We start from the raw sequence: 25,096 nt of genomic DNA, 5'->3' as shown, positions 1-25,096 counted from the left end.
AAAAAATCTAATGTTCGAAATAACAATTCTAAACATTTATATTAAAATCTGTAATACATACAATATAAATGTTAAGATAATTAAACACAATCGAGCTATATAAAGTACAAAAATTAGTATAAAGTAAAAAAATTAACATAAAATAAATAAAATTGTCATTAAAGTAATTGCAATGATTTTCAATTCATATTGCATTAAGCAAATTAGATAATTAATTTAAATCAAGCGATTTACCTGCCATATTGAGCAGCTAGATCCAAGGCAGATTCTCCACGATTGTTACGGATACTGGAATCGCATCTATATTGAAGCAGTTGTTCCACTACTTCCGTATGTCCATATTGTGCAGCGCAATGCAAAGCCGTTTCATTGTCCTTAGTCTGTCACAAACAAAATAATCAAATACTATCATGTACTAATATTGTATACTTTTTTTTATATTTTAAAAATAAATATTTGTAAAGCTTTTTGATAATCATTATAAAAATTAATTTTCATATTAATTATTAGAAATATATTTGAAAATTTATCTAGTATTTCACGATTAAAAATATTTTATAAGATTAAGAGAATAAAATAAATATAATTCACAATATGAGAGCATCATGGTAAAATTTAAAATAGCTATATTCTACAATAAAAAATAAAGTAAAAGTTACTTCATGAAATGCATAATAGATTATATAAACATTAAACGTATAATTAAATTTCTGGTTATCTTAGAATAGAAAATACCGTAAGGTTGACATTTGGTATAGAAGGCCCTTGGCTCAAAATTAATCGCACAATTTCTGAACTTCCAGACCATGCTGCTAAATGAAGGGGAGAAGAGCCCTTAGCATCGACGATATTGGTTGAAGCCTCGTGATGAAGTAGCAACTTCACTACGTCTCTGCAAAAAATATTAGAATACAATCACTTTAAAAAAATTACACGTATTAATTATAATTATTTTATTTCTATTTTTTATTTTCTAAAGAGTAATCAAAGCACTTTTATTAATATATATTAGAGTTTATAAAGATTAATGAACTTCAAATACATAGAACTCGAGTTTTTTCAATTCATTATTTTTGATAAATATAAAAAAAAGTATTTTATAAATTTAATAATAAATTCTTTAAATAAAATAGACTATATAATTATACTGATTTATAATACTATAACATTGTAAAAACGAGTGTAAACCATATATTGTAAATTACTTATGTCCATTCAACGCAGCATGATGTAGCGCTGAATATCCACTGGAATCTTGCACATTAGCTCCTGGACCTCGACGTAAACTGTAATTGCATAAAAATTACAATGATATGGATTGACTGTTGGGTAAAAAAATATATTATTTCAATTCTCATTATTATTAATCATAATAAAATTAATACTTTATAAAATTATTCCAAAAATAATTTAGGTAAATTTCAATGTTTACTTCAATATTAAATTTATAGAGCATTTAATAATCTACTATCTTCAGAAAAATTTTTATTTCTATAATGTTGTCAAATCAAATAAAAAAAATACAGTTACTTAATACTGTAAAAATAGAAATCTATATTCTTAATATTGCAATTTATGACCGAAAAAATGTTAATAATTTTGCTACTTAAACCATCAAAAAATATATTAAAAAAGAAGTCCTATATTATATTTTCCATATAGGAATGTAATATGTGACAATATCTATCACCCTATAATTTATTATTTTACAAGGAAAAATAAAAAAAGTACTTATAACGTAAAGACTTTCAATATTTTTGTAAATTTAAAAATAAATAATATATAAACAAAATGGAAATGTACATATATACAAATCATTTCATTGGATCAAATAAATTATCATGTGTTACATAATTAATAAAAATTCGTGTATAATACTGCTTTATTATATAAACAATTTTAATAATGTACACTACAATTTTATACTTTTCAATAAAGAAAAATATATTTCTTTAGTATTGGAACAAAATAAAAAATGTATTTAATTTGTGTACAAAGAAAATTCAATTTTTCTCTATGCTTTTTATATATATATATTTATATATTATTTCATTGTACTGATACTTCCTAAAAATATTGTTTGAAACATAATCATATTAAAAACGTAAAAGCTCCCGATATTAATTACAAAGCTATTTATATAAAAATTTCTTCAGTAATAAAACTTTTGATCCCGCCATTTGAAATTGCACTTTCAATGATAATTTGAATTGAACATTGTCGGCAACTATAATAATTAAATTACAATATATATTATTATACTTATTACTTTTCAAATAGTATTTCTTTTCTTTATACATTATGTAAATTTAACATACAAATTTACAACCTTATACTCATTTGATATTAATTTTTTTTAATTTTATAATTTGTATTTTTATTTCAAGTATCTGCACCTAACTCAAGGAATATAGTGTATTTTACTAAAGGGCTTACTTTTTATTTGCATTTCAGAAATAATTATTCAGCGTTGAATTTATACTAAAATTTATTAAAAACTTATATTCAAGTTAACTGTTAACTTATATTCAAGGAAATATTGTTCATTTTGGTTTACTAAATTTTAATATTCATTGCCATAATAAATAAATATTAATGTGATTTTGTTAAGTGTAATAAGTATATAAATCTATTATGTATGACAATATTATATTATAATGATTTTCTATATTCCAGTATATAGATAACATTTTAATTATAAATTAATTATATTAAAACCATTTATCTATAAATATGTATGTATTTATCGGCCTCTTTTTTAAAATATTATGTAGTTAGAGATTTAAATAAACATTCTTTATATTTAAAAAATGTTGATTTGAGCTATTAAAAAAATCAGCATAATTTCTAATATATATATTTAATATATAGATTGCATAAAATCTAATTTACGTTTTATTGCTCAAATAAAAACATCAAACATTACAGATAATTGAATTTTTTTTTAATAGAATTATACTCAAATAAATAAATAATATAGAGTTTTAATACATCACATGCTTTTTCTATTGTGCTACATATCGTTGGTTATGTTTAGCTGAAGAAATACAAAGTTATAGATAGATAAATAAATAATAATATGCGTAAGATCTACATATATTTGAACATCTTTATAAAATTTAGAAAATTTTCCTTTTATACTTAATACATTAACGATATATAATATATGACATGTACACATAATATGTATATAATTTATAAAAGAAAACAACATTACATGAACATATTTTGACACGTACTTAATTTTAATAAATTATTTTAATATTAAATAAATTAATGCTATTATTAATAAAATAATTAATAAAATATATGAAAAGTAAAATTTTATCTTAAATATTTAAAATCGTCAATTTCTTTACATGAATTCAAAACAAAAAAGGCTTACTGATGCTTATTATTATTAATGCAACTACTAACCAATATCCTGTTGAACACATGTTCTCATTACGCAGTATTGTTAATGCTTCATATATGCATTCCCTGTCTATCTCTATTGCTCTCGATCTTGTTTTTTTTTGTTCTCTAAATATCACGTAAATTCCCGTAGGAATATAATACTAAAGCATAATCCATAACTATATTTGTTAGCAACTTCCGACCCCCTTTTTAGCTCTCGCTTACCCTACATGTTCACCATTTGTTCGTTTGCTAACTCAAATGTGAGCAAAATCATTCGCATCGTATTTTGAAAAGTGAAATGATCTCGGTAAAAATCTTTCTCATTCTATGATGTAGATGTCATATTACATGCTTCTTTATATACGATTAGAAAAAAAACAATTGAAAAGGCTACTTCTTTAATTTAATATTAATTAGATAGAATAACAATTTACTTTGAAATTTTAAATGTAACTTTATACTAAAGAAAATATATAATTTTCCGCTGCAAAAATTTTAATTTATCTTTTTACTTCAATAAATTATTTATAAATATTGAAAAATTTAGAAAAAATTATTTATGAAAATGTTGTATTTTTAATACACTGGCATTGTATAAAAAAATGTTAACGTTTTAAATTAGTAATAATAGAATTATTATAATACATGTGTTATTTTATTGAAAAAAATCAATGATATTAATATTAAAGATAATTCCAATAATACTATTGGATTTAATGTTTTTATAATATAATATACTGTTTGAACCTATAAATTATAAAAGTTCCTTATATATTAATTATTATACAATAGATATTATTTCTATTTATTTGAATATAATTTAGTACAATTGATTATATTGCTTATGATCCATTATTTGGTTATCTCTTCGAAGTATATTATCTATCTCACTTCTATTATTAAGAAAATCCGTATTTACCCTGATCTTATAACTTTTATAAATATAGTCTACCCTACCTAGAAACTCAGTTTCCTCCCTATTTATTGTATAAACTACACACATAACTTATTTTTTTCGTATAATATGCAACTTATAAGAAATTAAAATTTTTAATACGACTATCTAAGAATATATTGTTCACAATGGGCATAAAAAAATATTTAATATTATACACAATTATGAAATATAGAAAATAGTATTCAATATAAATTAAAACAACATATATTGTTAATGAATTATCCCAAATATAAAATATTTTGTTGCATTAATAACATAATTACAATTAATAATATTAAATTAAATGTTGTTAGTACAGATTTTCCTGTATTAATTATATAATATATTATAATAATTCTACTCCTACATATAAAATAATTGGAAAAATAAATACAAATATATACAATAATTTATTGCTTTAATAAATACAGAAATGATTATTATTATTAATCGAATACTAAATTGTTTTTTTACATATAACCATTATAATTTTTATTATAAACCAAGTTTAATCTTGCAACACTTTTCAAAATAATAAAATATTCATCATTTTATCATAAATAAATTAAAAGTATTTTTTCTTCATTTAAAAATTTTAATGTATAATTATTATTTAACTAATATATGGAAAACACATTTACAAAAAATTTAAAAAAAAAGTCCTTAGCAATTCATAATAAGTTAAGTTTGTTAATTAAATCACCATCAATCATTTTATGCAATATAATCAAACCCGACAATACAAAGAACACAAAAATGTATAGAAAACTCCGCTTGAATACCAAAGCAGTGCCTACTCTTAACACCAAGGAATCGTTAAAGAGAAAACTTATCCTGATGTAAAAAGAAAATTGAGGAAAGGAGTGTGAGAGGAAAAAGTGTACATATACAAGAAGTCGTCGAAGTACAATATGCTGAGAGCTGAGCTTCACTTCTGACACGTGTCGCATTTCTCATCAATCGCGAAATCGTGTATTAATCCGATTCTGTCGTTTCGTAGCAGATCTCAACCCCTGACGACGGTAGCCGTGTGATGTATTGTACAGAAACATCAAAACGCATAAAAGGGGGAACCAGAGTGCGCAATTTCAAAACACGATGAATGCTAATATGTTCGAGAGGAATGAATACGACTGTACTCTACATTTTCATTCCACGTTTGCATCGGCCACTTATACTTAGGCATCAACCTTTTGCATGCCAAGCATATCTATGTACTTAAGAATTCACACATATTTTAAGTTGCTTTTTTATCATAAGTTTTAACTTGTTTGTACCCACAAATATATTTCTTTAGTATATTATTTCATTTACTAGATTTTCTCGTGTTAATTAGTAAAAACAACTATGTACTATTATGCAGATATTTTTAATTTAATTTCGTAAAAAATTCAAAAAAAGATCCTTTGATTCTTTGTCAAAATTCTAGCTGTTATAGTATATTTTCAACTTGCAAAGAATATTCAAAACATTTTTTTTAGATATAAAATCTGCCACTTAACTCTAACCACAAAATATATTAGAAGATTTTTAAAGAAAAATCGCTGACCCAAATATATATTAGACTTTCATATATTCATGTATATAGAGATAATATATTACGTATTACACTAAGTTACATAAAACTTTCTAATTTCTGTAATTTGGAAATATAAGTATTAACAGATTTTTCTAGCTCAGTGACACACAACACACACGCGCGCGAGTGTATATATTTTTTTTTTATGTTCTACAAGAATATAAATATAATAATTACAATAAAAATCAATTGCAATAAGCATGGCCCAGCTTAATGAAGTCAACTGTTTCAAATATATAATACATAATTTAATATCATCCCACGTAATCTATAAATGTTATGTAAAATACAATAACATTCTGACAACAATTACATATAAAATTAGATCTGTTCTTATTGTAAAAAATATATTAATAATAACTAAGACTTTCGCGATCATGATAATCAGTGATTACTGTATCAAAATACCAAACAAATAAAACAAATTACCAATAAATTTACATATATGAAGAAAGATAAATGATGAGCTGGGAAACAATTTTATAAGTTCGAAATAATCGGTAAATAATGCGAATAAAGTATTCATTTTTTATTTTAAATCTTATTTTATATATCCTAATTTATTAATATTTTTATTAGATATATTAAAAAGTTTATGTGAGTAAATATATATCCTTTTTATAAAAAATTTAACCAACAAAATAAATGTATATGTTATGCAAGAGAATTACAATGACAATTATATTTATGTTTACAAATTCAAATTTCATCATAAAATATGTGTATATCTTAAAAATTAATATTTCTCTACCTACTATCTAACTAAACGAAAAATTGAGATATTTATTGTTAAGTTCAGTAATAATTAAAATAATAAATTAAAAATGAAAATATGTTAAAATTGCTCACTGAGAATCACTTTACTTTACACTTAAAATAGAATAAATAGAATTATAAATGTATAGTAATGATAGAAGTAAAAAATATATAAATACTAAGATTAATATATAGAAAAAAAGAGAGAGGGAGAAAGAATATATATTGTAATATTATATATCATTATAATATATATATATATATATATATACTTATTAATAAAATAAATATATAATTCATGTATATTGCATGTTTAAATATACATGCTCTAGAATATTACTTTTTTTCTATGGCACAATTGCCTTTATGATTAGGCACTGAAAAGTCTGTTCTTACTATTATGTAGTATATCTATTTTAAACATAAATTAATAAAATCTCATGCATAATTAAATATCAGTTTCTGCGTTCTTAATTATATAATTAAGCATAAATACTATTTAAATTAAAATTTTAAATAAGATTTTCCAATATTAATATGCTCAATTTAATTCAAAATTTATAAATTATAAAGAAAGAGGTAACTAAAAAATTTATTATATTTTTCAAAAATATTATATATATATATAAGTATTTCAAATATAAATCTATAATAAATAATAGTTATGAGTATGTTATATACATTATAGAATAAGTTATTAAAAGCAATCTACAGTGCTTCAGGTTTATAAAAGAAACTAAAAGTTGACATTATTGTATGAATATTCAAACATATATTCTACTATATAAGCTTTAACACTAGATGATAGATAATTATATGTAGTAAAAAAAATGCAATTTCCTTATTTTTTACTATCCATTTATCATATAGTTTTTAGATTATAATTCATTAACTACATGTATAATATAAACGAAAGGTGTTCCTAACAATTGAAATTCATTTAGCAATGTAAATGAATATGCTGAAAGATTTTTGTAGATATTGCTAATGTTCTTATTTTTTCTGATTTGGAATTGACAACTAAGCTACTCAACTCATAAAAATATAAATTTATCAACTACAATACTTCTTTCTTGTAGTTAATATTTTTTTATTTAGGAAATTTATCCGAATGAAAGATTACTCCTCTTCTTGCAATATTTATAAATTGATAGAATGTACATCAAAAGATAATTAAAAAAAGTAGAAGTAATTAAAATTGAATGAACACTTTGCAATTTTTAAACCTTTTCATTTAAACTTCCTTTAAATTAATTTTTATATTTAATATAAACATATCTTTATATATGCTTAATCTTTTTGAAATACCTTGACAGCATACTTAAAACGTAATTCAATAGTATAAAAATTCTTATTTTCTCCCAAGTAATGCTTCTAAAAATGTAATAAAAGTAAAAGAACATAAAAAAATAGATTAAAATAGACTGATATTTTTGTAGAGAAATAATACTATATGTATACATGTATTATTCAACTTCATTTTATGTATTTTTTGAATTTTATAAACAAATTTAAATAATGCACCTATTAAATTTAAATTATCTGTTTCAAAAATATACCTGTTAATTTAATATGATCATGAATTATATTTAATATATTATATTTTATATTATATTTATATTACTATATTATAAAGAAATATATTATATTTAATATTTGAAATTCCTTGTTATAAAAAGTTCTGCAAAAATCTATTAAAGAAAAATGAGCTAATATATTTAATTTAAATCAAAATTATAAGCCTTACAATTGAGTTAATATTAATATTTTATTTGCTTACATTTACTGAAACTTTACAACATCATATTTTCTGTTACATATAATAAAAATTAAAAAATATTTCGTTGATTTATGAATAAGAGAATGTGTTTATGCATTGTGTAAATATTTTAATTAAGGAAATTTTATAATTTTATAAGATAAATTTTTGAAAAGTTAATAAATTAAAATTACATTGTAGAAATAAGGCATGTAAAACACTAATTTTTAAAATATTTTAAAAACGAAATGTAGAAATAAGCAACAATGACTATGGGATTACAAAATTTTAAATATTCACTTTCAACAATAGGTATGTCAGAAACTTAACGTATATATAGATATATTGAAATTTACTAAGGTATTTCAAATTGTATTTTATCAATCTTATTGATACAAATGAAAAATGTAACGAATGCAGAAAAATTATTGTGCAATATTAATTTGTTTTAAAATTATACATGGAATACGATATGAATTAAAAATAGAAATGCATAAAAAATAAAAATTCATGCATTTCATTAAATTTTTTTATATCTATGAAAACTTATGCTAATTCATATTGAACTGCATATTCAAAACCATTAATACCATTAAGTTATTCTATTATATTTCAAAAATCAGTTAGTAAATATGAAAATTTTTTGGAAATTGCAATTTTTATATAATGATTTAAATTATTGTTTAACACTACACACATAATATATTAATATTCGTAAAACCAATATTTAAAATCATCCATATGTACAAAAAATTGAAAGAATGTCAATATTTTTGTTATTAATAAATATTTGTACATGATTTGTTGAAACAAAATAAAATAAAAACATAATATCTTATTTATTGTTCATCACTACGAGTCATTAATGAAATAGGTCTTCTTTAGTTTTAAGATTTTACCAATTTTCATTCAACATTAATAATTCAAATATATATAAACACTGTAAAAATGTACAACTATATTGAAATTACTCTGGTTACTTATAGAAAGGTTGTAAAAAGGTTGTTTAATATTATTGGAACTGCAAAATAACTTAATATTTTTATTATTAAATATACTATTCTATGTTATTTATATTGAATATTTTTCTTAAAATTTTTCATGAAAAAAACATAGAAAAAATAAATGAAAATATTAAATACAGCAATAATTTAAAACTATTAGTATTTTAAAGGTATTTATAAAATATAATTAAATACATATATTTTTAACGTGAAAATCGAATAAAGAAATAAAAAGAGAATCATCTTCCTACTTTAACGTAAATCATGAATTTTCATACAATATCGTTTTTTGTTCCTCAAGTTTATTTTATTTTAAAAAGTAGAGATAGATAGAGTTACAGGAATGCTTTTAATATTAATGATGAATTTTACGAACAAGTGAATAATTTTTATTTATGTAATATATTTTTATATATTATAGGATTTTATTATCGATATTTTTAAATTCAACTAATAAGATTAGCTACATCTCAATTTGAAAATGTATAATTTTACGAATTATTTATTTGATATTTATTTAAATATTATAAATATAATAATAATATTTTTAATATTTTTAGCATACTTATTTAACTCATATTATGCAAATATTCTTTCTTTAAACTATTCTTTCTATTCTATAAATAATGAAAGAATTGGTTAAAGGATAATATATCAATCCTTATTAATAAATGTTTATATGTTGGAAAAAATAGAAGAGACTGACAAATGTAATTTATTCATATTGCATAGATTTTATGCACAATATTAACAAAGGACAATCAAAAAAGATAATCTAATCAAACACATAATAGAAAATGAAATACTAAGTTTTCATGTAACAAAAATAAATTTAGAAATTTGTTATTATAAAATTAGAAAATTGGTTATAGACATAAAAATTTACCAAAGCTTCTAAAATTATATTTATTATGTAATAATATTTTTATACAATAACAAATTTAATTTAAACTTGATCGAAATTATAAAATAATTATATATTTAGTTTTTGCAAAATATTTACTAAATAATTAATATACAGAAAGAACGATTATTCGGATTTAAAATATAATCTATTAACTTACGAAAATATACATATTATTGCATATATTATAAACAATTTTTAATTCTTTATATTGTATAAGGCTTATCAATGTTTAAAAATATAGATTTAAAATGTTGAAAATGAAGAGAAATCAGCCGCTTTGAAGGATATAAATATCTAAGTTTGTTGTTGATGTGCATATATATAAATATATAATATATATAATACTATTACTAGAATGGATGAATTTAATTATAAAATATAAATTCTTCACTGATTTATATGCACACTTTGAGAAGTACTCATCTGAGAATTCATGTAAATATATCTTAAACATTAATTATTTTAATAAAAAAATAATCAACTATAATATTAATATTATAATATTAACTTAATTAGTTAATATTTAATTTTAAGTATATATTTTATAATATCTGGAGCACTTTTTCTTTTAATCCATTCTTAATTTCATTACATCTTATATAAAAAAATTTTTTATAAACAAAATTTTGTATTGGATTAATAATAAGACAGTAGCTATATTTTATGAATTACTCATTTTACAACATTTGCTATAAGTAAAAATTAAATATAAATTAAAAACATACTATATTTATATATTTAATAATTTAAAATTATATTGTATTAAAAATTTAATTATAGATTTCGTTAATATCTAAAACAATAAAATATATTAATTTCTATTCATAAAAAATAATCGAAATACATTTATTTTATCAAGTACATTTGTAAACATATAAATATATTAAAGATGTTTTTGCAGTTTTTTAAATGATGGTGTTAATACTAATGTAAAATTTATATAATAATGATGCGTCATGTAGATGTTAGTTTATTTTATAAAAGGAATAAATTTTATATAAGAATAAAAATGAGTGTTTCATATAAAAAAGGAAATTTATCTGTATCATAATGATTTAAATAGATATTGAAAATCAATAGTCCATGTTATGAAAGACGTGTATATTTATATGATCAATCAGGTGGTTATTTTACAATGACTGTATAGTAGTAATAGTAGTATTAGGAATTTAAATAGGAAAACTTCAAATATCGTAATATATCCTATAATAATGTTTTTTTTTATTTGTATCTGTATATTTCAACGATAGATTGAAATTTGATATATTATAATAACAAACAGCAAATTATTCTATAAAGACATCTTAGTATAGACACCATAGTACTAAATAAATTTGAAGATATTTGAGTAAGTTTTATACTTTATTCTCAATAAAAAAATTTAATTTTTTTGAAAAATTTTAAATGCCTCTGGATAACGAGCCCATGACGAATCAAAAGCAGATAATTTTTTTACGGTAAAAAAATATTAGAACACGTATGAGAACAACGTCCGCGTGTACGTACGTACTTACGCAGCACACTACTGGCTCGAATGTTATTTTTTCCAGCTTTCGGGAGCACTCAATATCGTACTTCAATAGGACTTGTCTCTTACGCTCCAGATTGACAAATGGTTACTAAAAACATTCGTACAGCCCTTCTTAAGTTCGTGATCGCGAATTAGTTTTTAAGATACCCTTTTCTGGATCATCAGGCACAATTGTTGATGGAGAAGACATACGCGAATGGGCAGACTAACGACACCCACCTTGCTAAGGGACCACTCCTCTTCGCCCGCTGCCAGAGTATCTTTTCGACGACAGCTACATTGCCATTCCTGGCTGCTTCGAGCAGCTCTTGGTCCTTGCCCATTGTCCATTTATATACGGGTTTAAGAGCAAACCACAGGCCACCCTGGTCTCCGGCTACACCTCGATACACCCCGACGCCGGAGCCGCGTCTTAAAATCGTTGATTATTTTAGCATATAGTGTAATTTACTACGCGATTTATTCGAGAGTCTCATTGATCGCATTGTGGCCATCTTGGCCTAAACTGACTAAAGCGACACCAAGCGTTTGCTTTGAATACTATTTATTTTACACTATACCTCACATCTACGCAGTCTGCTATGAAGCTATGCGCATTGAATTCCCAGCCGAATAATTAACTCTTTACTAATGTCCTATTGAATAAGATTGATTCTAAAAAGTAAAAGAAGGAAAATATGAAAGATATTGGTGAGAGGTTAATAGCGTGACAGATAGATAGATAATCAGAGAGAGAGAGAGAGAGAAAGAGAATGAGAGGTAGAGAGAGAGAGAGGGAGAAACAGAGTGAGTGAGTGGGTGATATAGAAGTCAATCAGTGCGAAAAGGGAGAGAATGAGCAAAAATATAATATGAACAGAATTAAATTTTAAAACTAATGCATAATATACTAGACTACCAGAATGCGTTGATAGTTTGTACCTACTTTCCACAATTCCAATTATTATACAATTCCTCTTATTGTTTTTACTTTAATAACAATTTAAACTATAATTTAAAATTTACTAAACATTATACTATTTCACAGTAGAAAATTGGTATCTATTAATATCTTATAACCATCGAATCCAATATTTTTATTATAAAACTCTTATTACACTAAATTTATAAAATTGAATACTGTATAAATATTTCAATAAAAATAACACATTAATTATTGAAATTATTTTTTTATTTTAGTTATTAAAATATAAAACATGTTTACATTAATTATTTAGTATTTAAATATTAAAAGATTTTTTAATGTATATTTTCTATGATTGAAATAATTATAACTTATTATTAATTACGTAAAAAATTATAACGTGTTTAATAAAGTTTTGTAACAACACATCACAAATATTTAAAAACTTACAAATAATTTTAATAACATAACATATATATATATATATATAAACGGATTTATTAAAAATGTAATATTTAAATAAATAATTTCAAGTAATAAAAAATTGTATTTTATTGTTAAATTATCATAATTAATAAATTTCCTTTGTATAATCATTCACTGTAAATGCAATTATTATTAGGTTCAAATTATTAAAAATAATTATATATAAAACTATAGTAAATTATTATATATAAAGCTATAATAAATAATTATATATGTATTAATTTCTTTGTTTAACAGTACGAAAAAAACTAAACGAGTATTGTAAATATTTTTAATATGTTATCACAGGTAAAAGCAATGTTAAACACATGATTGACTATTTCAAATAAATCACAAGATTTAACATATTTTTAAGTTTGTTTATAAAAAAATAATAGTAGTTTAAATATTAAATATTCCTTCTTTTATTATTGTTTTTATAATAAAATTAATTTCAAACAACAATTCATAATTTCAAAGTAAATGTAATAAAACGAATATATAATATAAATAATACACGAATTTAAACTAAATTTAAACTAAAAAGCATATATAGTGTTCCAAACATAAAATGTTCATATATTTAATAGGTTAATTTATGAATTATTTCTTACAATTAATTTGAGAACAATAACCTATACTTTTTCGTAATGATTTGAAATATCTAGCAACATATAACTAAACAAAATGTTCGTTCTAAAATAGTTGTTCCTATAGATATTTTTATCTCCTATATAAAAAATATATTGAAATATATAATGTAAATTCGTAACTCTAATTATAGTATATAAATTGAACTTTATATTTAAAATTTAATAAACTCAAAACAATTCTTTTAATTTTTTTAATTTTCTTTTTACCATTTTTCGAATTATTTTGTTTACATAATTTATTGTATTAAACGCTATGATACTAAAACAAAATAAAAATGAAAAATTTTTATCGACATTGCTATCAAAAATAGGGTAATTACTATTTTAATGAATTTCACCAGAAACACGATTAATATTTCCTAAGAAACATGTATAGAGAAACAAATGTCAGAAGTAAAGAAAGACAACCAATCTTGTTAGAATGCATATTATTGCTTTTAAAAACTATTTCTACAATTATTTTTATTTCACTTCTTATAATTTAATAATGGTATTAATGTTTTATATATATGAAATACCTAAAACATGTATTAAAGTATTATAAGTACTACTCAACACAGCATCGTTGTCTGTCACAAAAAAATCTTTTTAAGGTTTTAAGATTTGAAGTTGGGTTTGTTTACCAAAAAAATGTATAAAGAATATAATAACAAATTAAACTATACTGACATGATATATGAAAAGTTCAATGTATTTTCGATTCTGCGCTGTACTAATTCTTTATTGGTTGAGTATAGTAAATATTCAAAATAAAGGCTTACCCTTATCAACACATTTCAAAAACAGTAAATATGATTCGTATTTTTTATGAAAGTTTAATACTATTAATATGTAGTTATCTGTTATACTGCAAAGGAATAAAAATTCCAGAAAAAAGTCTGCACGTGTCAAGTAAATTACCTAACCTAAGTTTTTTTTAAGTGTATAAGAACCGTTTAATTAATTATACTACATTTATTTTGAACATTATAATTATAATTAATAAAGTACTACTTCTTATATACAAAATTTAATTTTTGTATTCAATATCTAGATAGTTAACAATTTTACTATAAATCATTTAATATTTATAAACAAAGCGAAAATGTAGATTTGTTTTTTTTTTATTTTAGATGGTGATATAAAAATTATTTCCCTGAGTAATTATAGTACATCAATATTAGAGGAACAAGCATTTATGCATCTAATAAACATAAATAATCACACTAATTTTATAATCCATATTAGTGATATACCTGAGAAAGTATCTTTTATTATTATACAAGTTCATACTTATGTATATAGTGTATTATTATCCTATGATAGAAATATAATAGATGAAGTACCTAGAAAGTATGTAAATGGTACAAATATTGGGCTTTTCATTAAAACTAATAAGAATAACACTGAAGTTTATGTCACCAATAAAAATTCATTTATAGTACATGGTTTGATAGCTGTAGTAGCTTATACAAAGAATGGTAAGTTTAATTACAAATATTTGTAAGATAGTATCATCAGAATCAAAGTGATAATTTATAATTTTATAAGTGGTTAATAAATTTTGTTTAATTATTAGAATATGATATAATATTATTGATATAATATTATACTTAATAAAATATATTTATTGAGCTATTAATCTTTGAATATCAAAGAATATAGAATTTTGTATGTTTATGTATTATCATTTGTATCCAACTTGATTGTAGATGTAAATATATATTTAAATTATAATTATTTAATTCATATCTTTATAAACTAATCTAAGCTATATATTAATTTTAGCGACGCCTTAATTACAATTTTGATATATTTTTGTATTGAAATAAATTTATGTAAATTAATGGAATAAAAATATAATAAATCATAATTATACAATTATTATTTATCTAATAAATGCTATCATTAATTATATATATATATATATATATATATATATATATATATAATATATAGCTAAATTATTTTTAATAACTATATATACCTATTAATTATGTAGTATGGTACAGAAAATTTAAAATCTACACAAAAAACGGTAATCAACATATTGAAATTAAAATTTTTAATAACTTAATTTTTGCGTTACAACTTTTTTTTAATGTACCAAATAAAACAATTCTACATTAATTAAATTGTATCATAATAATGAAAATTTGTTAATACATATAAAATATGAATTAAGATTCATTGTATAACAATGTAATAAAATTAATTGTATTATTATATTTCTATTATTACAAATATATATTACATCAAAAAGTTTATTACTACATATTTTGTTATTAAATTCATTTGAATTTTATGTACAAAATTTTAGAAATACTTATGAATACATTGCACATGAATTATTAATTTGTCATAATCATTTGTGGAATCAATACAATCATTAGCAGATAAAGTTGGTGGGCGGTAAAAGCAACTTTTCATATTGAAATCAAATCGGTTTATACTATTGAAAATGCTAAAATAATTTATATCATTGGAATATTTTTTTATCTTATTAATTTTGCACAGCATATTAATATGCATATTTATTCATTTATTTATGTGTATTTAGTAGTGTAGAGAATTTAAATGTAAGCTAAGCTCTTTATTTATAATAAAAAATCTTAATTGATTTTTTATACATAGTATTAAATAAATAAGAAAAATACTAAGCTGATTCTAAAATAGATGAGTGCATGTATGCGCGCGCACATACGTGTTTTCTTTATTTTATAAAAGTAAATGTTTTATAACTATTAAGATATTTTTGCATAAATATATTTATATAAATATACATTTATATATTAAAGCATAAATAATGTTCAATTACTTTTTATATTACATTAAATTAAACATTTTTTTATACGATATTGAAAGTAAACACCAAATATGTTTTAAAACTTATTTATTAATTAACCATATTCCTTTCAATACTTTATCATAAAATTGTATGCTGCAGCAGTAGGCAAATACTAAAAGATACAAAACTGGTTTTTGAACAAAAATCCATGTAATATATTTCATATTCATAAGATGTTAATATCCTATAATTTATGAAATAAATATTAAGAAAAAATACTAGATGTTATAATGTTAATTTAAAAATATTAGCTTTTATATTTTAATATCTTTATTCTTAAAATTTCGACTAAACAAGTTTTTCATAAATTTTTTATCTGAATATTTTTTTGATTATATTATTTTAATATATTTTTGTCTCATTATTATATTATTATAATACATTTTTATTTATTTTTTTATTGTACTATATGAATTTCCAGATTGAACTGTATAATTTTAAAGTAATTACATTCAAATAAAATTTCTGGTAATTGTGTTGAATAAAATCGTTAAAAAAAATTTTTACTATAATTTTAATACTTATGCAAAAAATCATTAGTCTCTTTCTGTTCAATCAAAAAATGCCATTTCATAATAAAAATTGAGATATTGCCAGAATTTTTAATAATATTACATTAATGACTAGCGATCAATATATATATATCCAGATATGTATTAGTACAAAAATAATTAATACTGTTAATTAATTATAATTTCCAATAAATTTATTTTTATTATTTTCTAAATATATTCAAGTAGATTTTTGAAAATTTAACTATATGTATCATAATAAAATCTTATAATATTTATAATTCCTTTCTATACAGTATATATGTTTTCGTTGACTTACTATTTTCATGAGTAAGACTGTTATTAACTAATAAATAAAAAAATTTGTGTCTGTATATAAATATACAGAAATGAATAATGTTTTTGAAGGTACTTGTAAATTGTGATATGATGGTTTAGTAAGTACTTGATGATTCTGTCCGGACACTTCCTTCTAAACACTATAAGTATACATTAGTGTGGCCTATTGTTGACAAATTCAACATAATTACAAAAAAAATTTAATTAAGTCTTGTAGAAAAAATTGTTATTTCAATACTATAAAAAATATTATCAATAACATTACCAAAAATATTTCAGACAAACTATTTACCAAGAAGCTATGTTATCCAAAACATTTTTTTATTATAAATTTATTACACATATGTATATAAATAATTATTAATAAATATTAAACATTTTTTTAGGCTTAACTTGTATTTGATAAAAATAAAAATAGTATAAATCTGTTTAATAAAATTGCATGAATGTTTTTATACATTAAATAATAATGAAAGTCAACGCTTTTATAATAATAATTAATATATTTGATATTTAACTCAATTGCTTCATTTATATAGCACCTTATCCGGGTGGTTGTAACATGGAGTTTAATATCGAAAAGTCACCATTTCAAAAACTGGTATATAATAAAGATATCATAATTGTCGACGCTCAACCAGCCTCTATACCGATCATTGGAAATATTCAACCGCTTTGCGAAAACCATCCTGTACAACATGATACTTATCGCATGTATATATCAGAACATGATTTCAGTAAGGAATCATACTTCTTATCTATTAGTCAAATGCTCACTGTCCAAAGCATTAAAAAAAATGCAAATTTTGTGAGTATCTTATTTATATACAATTGTATATTTTGTGCACATTTTTATTTTATTATGTGCACACTTGTATGCGTTTTTGTAAAAAGCATTTAAAAATACTCTAAGCAATATTATCTATTACTATATATGTACATTATATTAAAAGAGATTAGCAAATTAAAATTTTCATAAAGTTTTTATTGGATTTTAGAATTTAGGTTATTATTCATAAATTATATATCTTTATAATTTTTTTAAGTTTTTCTTATCTCTTGCTCACTTTGTAAATTCGCAGTAATTGAGAAAAAATATTATAAAAGATTAAATATTTCAATTGATAGAAATAGTTAAAGAATTAAGCTTTTAAATCCGAAAGTTTACATTAAATAACATTTTCTCTTTTTGCTCTTCATTCGATTTTTTTTTATCTTAAATAATGAATACGATATAATTCTTATACACATGTTAATATCTTTCTATTATTATATATAGAAATATATAGAAAAATATATACAAATTAAAATAATTTTCGATGTATATTTATAATTAAATCTGTGCATATGTATAATTATTTTATATTGTTTGAAATGATTAATTAATAGTAATTACCCATGAAGTAAAATTTATATTTATAAAAATGTCCTGTTCATAAATGATATTGTAAGTTATTAATAATAATAACTTTAAACAAATGTAATTGTTAAATTACTTGACTTTAAAATACGTAAGTATAGAAAATTTATGTAAAATAATTTTTATAATGTTCGAAAGAAAATTTTTAAATAAAAATCTGCCATTTCTCGGAGTGAAATGCTTTTTTATAAGAGTGCATACGATCCTATAAAATGTAAAATTTTTCAAAACTTAAAAATTGTACTAAAAAAAAATAAGCGTTTACGAAATTAAAATATTCTTTTATGTATATATTGTTTTCGATATGTATTATCTATTTAATAAAACATTAAAAATACTCATGATACAAAAATACTAATATTACTTAAATTATAACACAGATTTTTTGATTAAATGAAATTATTACAGACTGTCGCTTTTTTTTAGCAAAACACTTTATATGCAATATAATACAATATAGAATATAATTTGAAAATACTATATTAATCTATACTAATAAAAAAGCACCCTGAAATTTTAACATATAAATTCTATTTTATGTAATGTTGTTAATTTTAAATGACTTATTACAGAAGACCTTTAAATTTCATATCTAATATTCTTTTATGCATACTTTTCTTTTAATATAAAAATCTATTTTCACTTTTGACTAATACGAAAATTTTAAATTTAATTCTTATTAAAATTCTGTAAATCCAAATATATAACTTGTTTTATAGCAAATTTTATTATCTTATAATTTCATATATTACAAAATTCTGTATAATCGATAGTATATATAACATACATCGTATAATATATTAATATATTTTATGATTTATGGATATACATTAATGTAGGTGGCAAAGAACATACAATACTATATAATAAATTTATATAAATTATATTATATATTTAGAAGTTTCGATATTTTATGAATAACATATATAACGTAATAATGATTGTTTATAATTTAATTTATTTGCTTTTCTTAACAGTAAATACTAATAGTACAAGAATAACCTTTGTTTATGAAAAAAATTGTTTTTAATAAAAATAAATTCTTCCAATATAAAAGATAATATCAGAATAAAAATAGAACACAAAAAGAAGAGATGATTAAAAAAAATATTTTTCTGTCTTTGTAAAGATTTATTTGTAAACAATTTATATATATAAAACAAAAATATTCTTAACTTAATTTTATACTTTAGATACCAATGTCCTTGTTCGGGTCTAAAATGAGACGCATGTATAGCTTATATCCTGGAACGGGGTCTGTTTACGGCATCGTATCGCACATAGCTAATTATTCTTCTGCTTATGTACCCATTTTCACGTATGGATATGCTGCTTCACCATGTATGAAATATTTTTTATAAAATCTAAATATTTTATATAAGATTCAAATAAAAATAAAAATTAACAATAATTAAAATACTAAATAAATTATAGTATTAAATGAATTAGTATAATCTATTTATGTGAGTGTATGTAGACTGTACTTAATTAAAATACATATACTTAATTTAAATGTAAATTTAAATTAAAAACTCAGGTTTAACAAATGATTCTCATTAATCCATCTAGTATTTTTTTATTTTATTGATCACATTTTGTTCAAATTTAATGCACTTTGATATTGTAAATTCTAGAAAGAAGTTATTTTATATATTATCTTATGACCTTAAATTATATAGTGAATAATATTATAATGTGTTTATTATAGTACACATTTGTCATAAAATCATAATTTTTTTAAAATTTGATAATTAAAAATGACAGTCATTCTTGTTTGATTTTAGTATCCATGACTGATAAAGTATTTTCAATACTAAGTTTTATCTTAGGGGTTTTCTTAGCAACTTGTGGAAGCTATTATAATGATATATCAATGTTTTTCGTGACAATGATGTTTGGAGCTTATTTTGGTTATATATTTATTATTATATTATCTTCTTATACCGGAATTGTTGTTACAGGTAGAGTAAAACAACATTTTATGTCAATGTTTAAAATTTTATGAAACCATGATTTTGAGATGTTACTTTATTTCAGATATTCTGCTATTGGCTATTTTTCTCGGGATATTAGCAAGCTTACTATGGTTTTTCTTAAGACTTAAAAGTACGATTCCATCTATGGTTGTCTTAGTGATAACTCTTGGAACATTTTTATTTAATATCTTCTATTTCACTATACCAGGTATAATAGCTAACTCTGATGGAAATATCACACATAACTTGTTCAATAAAAATATGTTTTTATTTTGATTTAAAATTCTCCGAGATTTGGAAAATTACATTTTTTTATCATATTATTAAGTAAGTGAACAAGTAAAAAAATAAAATGAGAAAAGAAGTAATGGAGAGTGGGAAAACCTAGAACGACAATGAAACTATTACAAATTATATAAAATACAAAGGATAATTTAAAATATTACTAAACTCCGGGAAAAATAGATATAAAATGTAGTGTAACCTTGAGGTTAGTATCTAAGTTTAGTTAAGGGATGAATGTTTTGACCCACAGTCAGTAGCCATCTATGGTATGCTCCCCCTATAGTTCTATCAATATTGTTTGCTCATGTGGAAACTTCACTTTCAGAATCTCTGCTTGCCTATCTCGCTATTCTCACCATTACTTTCTTTCTCTTTTTCTCACTCACTTTTCAGTCCATCTTCAGTTTAACCAATGTCCTTCTCTCCAGCTAACTTTTATCCATTTCTATGTATATATTCATGCAAAAAATTGCTATAAATAAAAAATATTAAATTATATATGTTATTTTAATATCTCTTACAACTAACTTGAATGGAAAAAATCCACATTCATATAATTGTACTATTATGTTTGTTAAGAAAGGAAAATACTTCATTACATAAAATTTAAAAAGCAAAATTATTTCTTACATAAATTATAATTAATATATTATTTCATGTATTGAAATGCTGCTAACATTTTTTTATTTTAAATAATTTTCAAAATATATTGTTTCCGTAGAAATCCGCGTGTTCGTACAAATCGATTTTTATTTTTGAACATATATACATTTATAGTTAATATTTTTCAAAACCTTTCCTTAAAGTATATTTTATTTTAGTGGGAATACTGTATCTTGAAAATAATGCATATTTTTGGTTAATATATATTGTATTTATCATGCTTGTCATGATGTTTCATGTAATTATACCACTTGGCAACAATTTTTGTTTTTCATTAATTGGAGCATATGCCACTGTATTTTCTATTGATATCTTTGTTGGATCATATCTCAAATATATATTAATTAATGGCATACGACGAGCTATTGTGTCAAATTTTAATATTGCAGTTGTTCAACCACCCTATCAATATAAAGGTATATAGAATATATGAATACTAAAATTTAGATATTATTTCAATCCCTTTAAATATTATTTAAATATTTTACAGATATATTGCTTACCATCTTCTGGATTTTTCTTGCAACTTTTAAATCATGGAGAATATATGTAATCAATTGGACTCTCTGTCGTTATTGTCAAATTAAGAACGGTTATGTTGAACTAGTACCATTATTACAAAACGAGCGAACTGTTCGCTATAGAAGCGGATAAAAACGTTGTCTTAAATAAATAATAAAATGATATATTTTTAAAAATAAATTATTTTTCGACTATTATTTTCTAAATATATAATTTAACAATACAGAAAAAAATTTTAGTTATTTAATTTAACAAAGTAAGTTTATAAATTGCTACAATTTAAAAAAATATAATTTAAAATTGAGTGGATATAATATTTCGAATAATCTAAATATGTACTTAATATGAATATTATTAATAAATAGATGAGAATGAATAGTATGCATATATACACTCGCATATATATATTTAAAATTTTATGTAGATTTACATTGAATTTATCCTCATTTTTAAATATTATGTTGCAATGTACAAAAAAATCAGTTTCGATTTTCAACTTATGTCAATAATAATATTTAAAAAGTATTAACAGTACTTAAAATATATATTAATAAAAAAATTTTATTAACATGAAAGTTATAAAAATTATGAAATTAAATTTTAATAATTTATCAAATAAAATACAAATAATTAATTATGTTTATAGTAATAAATAATAAATCAAAACATAAATTATATTTTTATAAAAAAATTTACATTAAAAGAGAAAATCACAGTAACATTTATTTTAATTTCAATTTGCAGCTTTTCACTCGATTTACTGTAAGTTATTACAATAATTTTATGATTTTGTAAGTACACAAAACTTGTACGTTCATACATTCGTATGATTTCATTACTTTATACTCGTGCAATATAATCGCCGCTGTTTGAATTAATTAACATTTATTGAATCAAGATAATTGTGACACCTAATAATTTGTTTTTGCGTCTTCTTTAATGATTATTACTTACAATCTTAAGAGGTAATCACAGCAACAATATTTTTCCTAATATTCACAACACATATATTGGATTACTGCCGTGATATAATTTTATTTAAATATACTTATTAATTTATTGCTTTACACTAGTACACGATGATTTCATTTTATAATTGTTATTACAGATAGTGATGGGTACGATAACAGTGCATCATTAAAGCTCAAATTAGTATGGCATTCGTGCATGCATAGTTATATGTGCGAATGAAACTTGATACACCGCATGTGCGATTGTGTTATAGAAATATAATTGATATAGTGCTCAATAATTTTAATTTATTCTATTTATTAAATCACATAATTATGCATGAAAATAGAACTCGAAATAAAATGTAATTACTTTTATTTCATTGAAAAGAATTAAAACACTAAAAACTACATTTTTAAATTTTATATATTTTTTAAATTGAATAATATTTTTATTTACAAAAAAATTATACAAGGTATTTATTTAAGTTGTTAAATTATGTAATTTTAAACAAAAGTAAGGTGTAAAAAAATATTTATAATTTTATACATTTATTTTATAGTTACAATAATTAATTTTAGAGTTATAATAATATGTAATATAAAACATAATATTTGAAGGTGCATTAAATTCACACACTGTACTGTACGGAATAAATGTTTACCTTTCAAGGGCATTCATTTTTCGCTGATAAAAAGCCTTTTACACGGAACTAAAAAAAAAAATCTTCTTAATAAACACACATACAGTAATAAAAACACAGCGAAACAAATAATAATTTGCATAATGGGAGCTAACTTTTCATTTCTCATGATTAGATTCTCAATCGTATATTAATACAAACGAACAGCAGACGTTCTTTGAAGCACTTAAAAAACTCGCGCGCACGCAGATATACTACTTTAATTTTAAATTGTATATACCTTCAATCCTGTATCGTAAAATTATTAAAAAACAAAATAGTTCCTTGTAAGATATTTACTTGTTTAATATACTTGGCATTTACGTTTACTGTATCTTACATTATGTCACTCTAAATGCCCTATTCGTTTTTTTATTTCTCCAAAATTGTTTATTTACATGCTCAATAAAATTTTTAATTTATATTCGCGATATTAAAGTATTGTAGCCAATGCTTTAAAAGTTATTTAAAACATTATATATATATATATATATATATATATATATATTAAAACGAAATAAGTGGGTTTAATTTTTAATAATTACTAAAACTAAATAGTTATACCGAATTTTTGCAATTAATAATCACTAAATACAATGTAGAAGAAAACTTTCAATATAATAAAATATTTCAAATAAAATAATCGTAGAAAATATAGAGATGTGTAGTTGTATTATGATTGATATAATCTTTTCCTTTATTAATAACCATATGATTGTTAGTTGCATGAAGTCAACCAATTATTTGTTCTTAATTACTTTATTAATTATAATTGATATTTTTATGGTTGAAATGAAATCATATCGATTTTATTTCAATATTTTCAAATACATAAAAATCAATTTTCAATTTATTTTTTTTTAAATTGCACAAAATGATAAAATGTAATTTATATATATATATTTGCTTTATTAAAGTATTGCATTATGTTTTAATTTATTTTATGCCTTGATTAAAAAATCTTATGTATCCTAATGGTATTATTATTCATTGACATTATATTCACTAGAATTTGGATACCTATC

At 21.3% G+C, this 25,096-nt stretch overlaps 2 protein-coding genes across 2 annotated transcripts in view; one reads left to right on the top strand and one right to left on the bottom strand.

Moving 5' to 3' along the window:
- Nucleotides 1-12,608, bottom strand: part of LOC105363390 (caskin-2) — a 28,737-nt gene extending 16,129 nt beyond the window's left edge. The window contains exons 1-4 of the mRNA XM_011501060.1: nucleotides 12,092-12,608; nucleotides 1,206-1,286; nucleotides 736-892; nucleotides 235-380 (exon numbers count right to left, since the gene is read on the bottom strand). Coding sequence (XP_011499362.1) covers nucleotides 235-380; nucleotides 736-892; nucleotides 1,206-1,286; nucleotides 12,092-12,195 — 488 coding nt within the window. The 5' untranslated portion in view covers nucleotides 12,196-12,608. The remainder of the gene's footprint in view (nucleotides 1-234; nucleotides 381-735; nucleotides 893-1,205; nucleotides 1,287-12,091) is intronic.
- Nucleotides 12,609-14,612: 2,004 nt separating this feature from the next.
- On the top strand, nucleotides 14,613-21,244 carry LOC105363524 (transmembrane 7 superfamily member 3). Its single transcript, XM_011501255.1, has 6 exons — nucleotides 14,613-14,785; nucleotides 15,007-15,354; nucleotides 18,112-18,380; nucleotides 20,186-20,333; nucleotides 20,777-20,953; nucleotides 21,030-21,244. Exons 1-6 carry the CDS (start codon nucleotides 14,686-14,688, stop codon nucleotides 21,242-21,244), a joined length of 1,257 nt encoding a protein of 418 aa, XP_011499557.1. The 5' UTR covers nucleotides 14,613-14,685.
- The last annotated feature ends 3,852 nt before the right edge of the window (nucleotides 21,245-25,096 follow it).

Source organism: Ceratosolen solmsi, unplaced genomic scaffold (assembly GCF_000503995.2).
Source record: "Ceratosolen solmsi marchali unplaced genomic scaffold, CerSol_1.0 scaffold57, whole genome shotgun sequence".
Classification (NCBI taxonomy): Eukaryota; Metazoa; Arthropoda; class Insecta; order Hymenoptera; family Agaonidae; genus Ceratosolen; species Ceratosolen solmsi.
Note: the sequence above shows the minus strand (reverse complement) of the source record. Positions and strands in the feature narration are given on the sequence as shown.

Coding starts and splice junctions, on each gene's coding strand:
- LOC105363524 (XM_011501255.1), top strand. CDS start 14,686: ATGATTCGTATTTTTTATGAAAGTTTAATACTATTAATATGTAGTTAT. Junction 20,334..20,776: donor TGGATATGCTGCTTCACCAT/GTATGAAATATT, acceptor GTTTGATTTTAG/TATCCATGACTGATAAAGTA. Junction 20,954..21,029: donor TACCGGAATTGTTGTTACAG/GTAGAGTAAAAC, acceptor ACTTTATTTCAG/ATATTCTGCTATTGGCTATT.